Below are 6,358 nucleotides of genomic sequence, written 5' to 3'. Positions count from 1 at the left end.
ATGGGTTTAACGAGCAATCCTTGAGAAGAAATATGAATGAAAGATCGTACTCAAAGGCTTATGATAATCAATACAAATGATCATATAAAAAAAAGAGAGAGAAGTTAACCAAGGGTTAAGAGAAAGGAAAGCTAGAAAAATTCATTTGAAAGGAAATTGGGAAAAACCTAAGGGCTAGAAGATAGTCAAGTTGGAAAGGGTTGCCTCCAAGTTAAGAACTTGCTCAATCGTCTCTTGTTAATAAATCATTTGAAAGAGATTTCTTGTGTTTGTAGCAATGCATACAAACTTGATTCAATGCAAATGAAAATTGATTAAATAATAGAAAATTTCCTAATACACTAAGTCTGCAATAGGATAAAAAGAAAAGTGCACTAGACCTCCCCCAAGGCTAGTTGCGGATCCCTTCCCAAGGGGAAATAGATTGCCGCCTCAGAGAGTTTTTGGACCGGACATTGATGGCGTATGAAGTCCTTGGGCAAGAGGAGTGAGGGTGCTAGGGGGATTCTAACTAGTAAACTCTTAGACACCTAGATTCTGCCCAAAAACTCCTATGTGACTCAAGATGGGTTTCTTGAGACCCCGACACTAGTTAGGGGCAAAAAACTTGGGTAAATAATGGCCTTTGCGCCAATCTTCCGTATTGGTGGAAGGTGAAGACTTGTTTAAGGAAGCTTATTAAATAAAAAACATGTCTTTCAAAGGGTTGTCTTCATTGTTTGTGTGTTGTGAGTCTAATTTACGTAAATGAAGGTTGTGATTTAAATGATTAATTAAGAAAGCTGATTTTATGTGTGCAAATTAAATGTGTTAGGTAAGTAGATAACAGAAACTACTCAACCGAGGAAAGCGGGAGAGTGTGATCCATGACAGATCCGCTCTAAGGTAGGGTGGTCTCCATAAGTTGAGAGCTTCTCACAAAATCTAAGACTTTACCTTATGGGTAGAGGGGTTGACATTTTCATACCCCCCTCATTTCTCACTCTCCTTGAACCAAGTGCAATACGAGTCAGCTTCAACTTGAGTAATCTGGCACAAGTAGTTGCTCAAAGTCTGATGCTAGTTAATTCCAAATAGGAGACATTAGTTTTCATAGAAAAATTGAAAAACTCAAATCGATTCTCATGGGAAGAGCTGGGACCTTTTGTTGCAAAGTGGATCTAAGAGAGTCTAGGCACCAACCCTCATGTTATTTGAAAGCGTGTCGAGCGGCATTGCCTAGGAAGAATCATCCTAAAGGACCACTAAATCGTGCTCCAAGGATGTCTCAAGTGGGTACGTAAGCCAAGAGCTTCTCACAGATTCATTATGTTAGAATATAGGAGGAATTGACCCTCAAATCAACTAGGACCCTCGACTTTATATCATTTTAGGGGAACAGAGTGAGACTTTACCTTATGGGTAGAGGGATTGACGTTTTCATACTCCCCTCATTTCTCACTCTCCTTGAACCAAGTGTGATACGAGTTGACTTCGGCTCCAGTAAATTGACACAAGCAATTGCTCAAAGTCTGATGCTAGTTAATTCCAAATAGGAGACTTTAGTTTACATAGAAACATGAAAAAATTCACATCGATTCTCATGGGAACGGCTAGGACCTTCTGTTGCAAAGTGGACTTGAGAGAGTCTAGGTAGAAACCCTTGTGTCATTCGAAAGAGTATTAAGTGGTGTTGTGCCTAGGAAGAATCATCTCAAAGGACCACTAGATCATGTCGCCAAGGACGTCTCAAGTGGGCACGTCACGTGAACCAAGTGCGATAGGAGTCGGCTTTAGCTTGAGTAATTTGGCACAAGTAGTTGCTCAAAGTCTAACACTAGCTAATTCCAATATAGGACTAGACTTTAGTTTATATAGAAAAATGAAAAAATTCAAGTCGATTCTCATGGGAATGGCCATGACCTTCCATTGAAAAGTGGACGCGAGAGAGCCTAGGCAACAACCCTCGTGTTATTTGAAATAGTACCAAGTGGCATTGCCTAGGAAGAATCATCTTGAAGGACTACTAAATCGTGATGCCAAGGATGCCTCAAGTGGGCATGTCACACATGCCAATGATGCCTCAAGTGGGCATGTCACAAGAACCAAGCATGGGAGTTGATATGAAGTACATGTAGTGACCACCATGCCTACCGTGCCCCTTTCAAATATGAGAACCCTTCATTTGTTGAGTTGTAGGGACTAAGTGTCATGCACTTGCATGAGAAAACCCCATTGATACATTGATAAGAAGGAAACAAATTGAATGCTTTGCATGTGTAGAATCGCTCCCTAGTAGTACAAACTTTGCATCTCCGAAGTGTTCAAAGACTGCTCTTGTTATTTTACTACATTCACGATTCATTTGTAAGCTTTGCCAAGGTTTACATTAACTTTTGATTTTAGACTATATATACAACATGACATACTATATTGGTTGTATGAATTACATAATTTTTTCCCTTGCAAATCATGCAAGGCCTTGTGCCTTCTCTTCAGATAGATCCTTGAGGACCAAACCTTGCTTCTTGTACAAGTCCCTTACTATCCATGACAAAAGTCCAATCAGAGCCATTCCCACAGCACAGACCCCCACCATGATCCAACATGTGAGATAAAAGCACACTTGCCCTGTGCACTCAGAGCTATGTTGTTTTGCAGCCTCTCTATCATAAATGGTGCCTGCTACCAACCCTGCAAGGATAGTTGAGCTGGCAGGTGCAGATAGTGTCAATAACCCGAAAATGGGTCCGAAGCTTTGGAGCCCGAAGAGCTCTGAAGAGATGGCTGGATTGATGGAGGAGAAGGATCCGTATGAGAATCCCAAACAAATTGAGGCCACATACATTGATCCTGGCCATGCCATTGCAAATAAGAATTGAGCTAACATCATAATCCCTTCGGCTCCAATAAGTGACACTGGGCGTGGAATGGAGTTCCTAAGATGAGAAAAAGACGAACTAAGTTTAAGAGCAATACACATGTTCGCCCAATACTGGCCTTGGAAATGTGCAATAGTAATAGTAGTTATAAACCTTCACATATTGCAAGCAAAGCAGCAGTTGCACAAATGTATGCATGTAAGACACTACATGTAATTATAAAAACAATGTAGGTTATGATAAAAACCAACACATTAAGGGAAAATTTTGATTGATGGAAAGAGAACTCATGAGAGACATACATACATACATACATACATACATGTATGGATGTGAAAGCAAGAGACGAGGATGTAATGATAATTTGTTCTTCTTCCTTTTCCTTGAAGTGAAAAATCAATCCTAACACAAACTAAATGTTCAGCCCTTGAAAAAAAGGGGGTGTGTGTGTGTGTGTGTGTGTGAAAGCAAGAGAGAGGCAGATGAAAGCAAGAGAAGAGGATGTGTTGAATAGCAAAGAATAATAATAATTTATTCTTCCTTTTCCTTGAAGTGAAAAATCAATCCTTTCACAAACCATATGTTCAGCCCTTGCAAAGTAGGCCACTCTAGAGTAATTCAACAAATAGAACTACCAACACACATGGCAAATCTATTTCCATCATGAAAACATGGGGGAAGGTCATGGGGATAATTACATAATACATAGATTGTGTTTAGAAGAAGCATCAAACATCCATACCTCACTAAGATTTCAGAAGTATAGCCTCCGACCAAATGGCCCATATAGCTCGATAAACTGAAGATAGACACAAAGGTGTGCGTGTTGTCATAACCCTGAGATTCAGCCATTTGTGCAAGGTTGTCAATGGCTGTGGAGCCTGAACCCAAACCACAGTACAGAGCAAAGAACAGCAACCAGAAATGGGGGGTTTTGAGAGCTTGGCAGAAGGTTAACTCTTTGCCTACAACTAGCTCGTCTTCTTTGCCTGGTGGTCTGTTTGTCAGAGGGTCTGTGAGAGGCTCAGGTCCCCCTCTACCATGCTCTTCATCTGTACTGTCTCCAAAAGCTCGTAGTCCATGAGGGTAGTGATGCAGCAAAGGTTCAGTGGATAATCCTGAGGATATGTGTGGGTTGTATTCCTTGGAAGCTTTGTGGCTTCCGATTGAGACCATGATGACAGTAGCTAGAAGAGGGCTGGCAATAAGAGCCAACAGCCCAGAGAACAGCAGGACCAGCCTGTAATCTCCAGCCGGTAAGTCTCCTTGAAAGAAGAGCACAATCACCATGTATCCTGCTATCAGCAAGCAGATGCTAAACAGAACAGTGTACATGCGGTTCTCGAATTTCTTGTCCTCTGTGTGTGCTTTCCCCACCGGCCGTACGACTGCACTCATGGTGACTGACATTAGAGCAGGGCCAACAGCTACCATAAGCAGTGCCGCAGAGCGCAGTGGTGCAAAGAAAGTGGTGTATAATTGAGAGAAAATGGCCCCAGAGAGGCCCTTGAAAGCCTTGAGTACCCCCAAGACAGAGCCTCTGCTGTCTGAAAAGCTTGGTAAACATGAAAGGACTGCTGCCATGTCCAGATACTTCTGGGCATTCGCACCGATGAAAATCAAGACAAAAACCTGCATGTCAATGCAGCAGAGCAAACATTTTAGCATGGGCAGTCTCAAAAATTGAAAGGCCAAAGAACGCAAGTGCTCATGGCTTCCTCAAATCAATCCATGATCAACTTTGTTTTCAGGGTTTTTCCAAACATCTTCCCTGAATATGCATTTTTGGGTGTTCTGGAACCTAAACTTATAACTGAGAGAATTCTGATGGGCCATTTCACCACCCAAAATCAATTCTTGAGCCTGAAAGGACAACTGAGAGAAATTTCACGACACATTCCACAACCCAAAAATTTTGATCTTGGGTTGTGAAAATTGACAGAGTTTTGATTGTGGACTGAAATTTCCATGATAACAAACAAGAAATTTCATGGGCCATTCTCACAACACCAAATTTGAGTTCTTAGAGTCTGAAATGCTAATTGAGTTGGCTTGTGAAATCTTGGGTCTGAAATGATAATTTAGTTTTGGGTTGTGAAATCTTGAGTCTGAAAAGCTAATTGAGAGAAAATTTGATTAAGGATTTTGTGTTTCAGACTCAAGAATTGATGCAGGCAAATTTCTATTGTAGACAAAAAGAACTAGGAATGTGCCAAAGGACTCACAATCCAGAAGGGAGCAGCTGGGATGATGGTGACCACAGAGAGCCAGAGGAGGCCATAGCTGAGGAGGAACTGGAAGCCTCCAAGGAGGAGCAATCCCCTTGGGGACATCACCTTGCTGAGGCAGCCGGCAATGATCTCGGCGGCATTCCCGAAGTCCTTTGCCACACCGAGGCGGCTGATCTGCTTCTGGTTGTAGCCCAGGGAGGACTTGATGGCAGGGGAGAAGGTGGCATACATGACATTGAGGCCAGTGCACGTCTCCACCCACGAGGAGCACACCAGCACAACCCACCTGCTGTGGCAGAGGCCCCTGAGGCTCCCATACAGACCACTGGCCATCTCACTACTGCTCTAATCATACAATGGTGAACTAAATTAGCCTGCAAATTGGGATCATATGCTATTCTAATAGCATCATACAATGGTGAACTAAATTAGCCTGCATATTGGGATCATATTATGAAATGGGTGGTGTATTTACTTAGCCTAGCCTGCACAGGCATGTCTGATACCCAATAGCATCATCATACAATGGTACACTGTATTAGCCTGCTGCAAATTGGCGTCATACAATGGATGAATGGGTGGTATATTCATCGGTTAGCCTGCACCAGGCATGTCTGATACACAACAGCATCATATAGCCAATGGTAAACTAAGCTAGCCAGCAGTATCGGCATCAATTAATGGATGGGTGATGCATAGAATTAGCCTGCAATGGCGAGCCTTTCCGCTGATGATGAGTTGAGGGCTGTGGTATTTGATATGGATCGATTGAAGAAGGGCGACGCTCCATGGACCATCTGGATAAAGAAGGTGACATCTCGATGGTGAAAAAGGATGTGCAAGGCTGCGTGTTTGTGTTCTACTTTCATTCGTCCTCTTTGCCTTTTGTCACTGCACCAGCCTCTCGCTATCCTGTCACAAGACATGACACCAAGTGGAACCCCTTTGGAGCGAGTGGCGCCTCCTTCCTTCCTACTTATCAATAATAAGCCTCACCCATAGTTGCCACCTTTGGTATTGGAGAGGAACTACTAGTGAGGTACTCCAATAAACCCCTCCCTCATAAGATATCATGGATATGGACACCTCCTCATTTGTTTTCATACCTTCAATCAAAGTTTCTTATGCTACTGTCTCCATACGTCTAGAGACAATGAGTGAGATATCACTGAAACGTCTTTTACAATCATGTTTTCATCGTTGGAATCCAAGTCTCACTGTCAATCAAGAGTCCAATCTCATCCATACTTGTCCTGGATTCCACTC

The 6,358-nt window shown here is 42.5% G+C and overlaps 1 protein-coding gene across 1 annotated transcript; it reads right to left on the bottom strand.

Moving 5' to 3' along the window:
- Positions 1 to 2,393: 2,393 nt before the first annotated feature.
- On the bottom strand, positions 2,394 to 6,009 carry LOC148021864 (protein NUCLEAR FUSION DEFECTIVE 4-like). Its single transcript, XM_087697385.1, has 4 exons — positions 5,568 to 6,009; positions 5,087 to 5,432; positions 3,604 to 4,493; positions 2,394 to 2,918 (listed from the first exon to the last, which is right to left on the bottom strand). The coding sequence occupies exons 2-4, from the start codon at positions 5,423 to 5,425 to the stop codon at positions 2,450 to 2,452; spliced, it is 1,698 nt and encodes a 565-aa protein (XP_087553511.1). The 5' UTR covers positions 5,426 to 5,432; positions 5,568 to 6,009; the 3' UTR covers positions 2,394 to 2,449.
- Between the last annotated feature and the right edge of the window lie 349 nt (positions 6,010 to 6,358).

The sequence above is a fragment of the Lygodium microphyllum genome, chromosome 17 (assembly GCF_053477565.2).
Source record: "Lygodium microphyllum isolate KBCC chromosome 17, Lygodium_microphyllum_v1.1.10, whole genome shotgun sequence".
Taxonomy (NCBI): Eukaryota; Viridiplantae; Streptophyta; class Polypodiopsida; order Schizaeales; family Lygodiaceae; genus Lygodium; species Lygodium microphyllum.
The sequence above is the reverse complement of the archived record's forward strand: the minus strand, read 5'-3'. Positions and strand labels throughout refer to the sequence as shown.

Excerpts from the sequence above, each read along its gene's own strand:
- LOC148021864 (XM_087697385.1), bottom strand. The coding sequence starts at position 5,425 with ATGGCCAGTGGTCTGTATGGGAGCCTCAGGGGCCTCTGCCACAGCAGG. Across the intron at positions 4,494-5,086 it reads CAGCTGCTCCCTTCTGGATT|GTTTTTGTCTTGATTTTCAT; the intron begins GTGAGTCCTTTG and ends ATTGACATGCAG. Across the intron at positions 2,919-3,603 it reads ACTTCTGAAATCTTAGTGAG|GAACTCCATTCCACGCCCAG; the intron begins GTATGGATGTTT and ends TTCTCATCTTAG.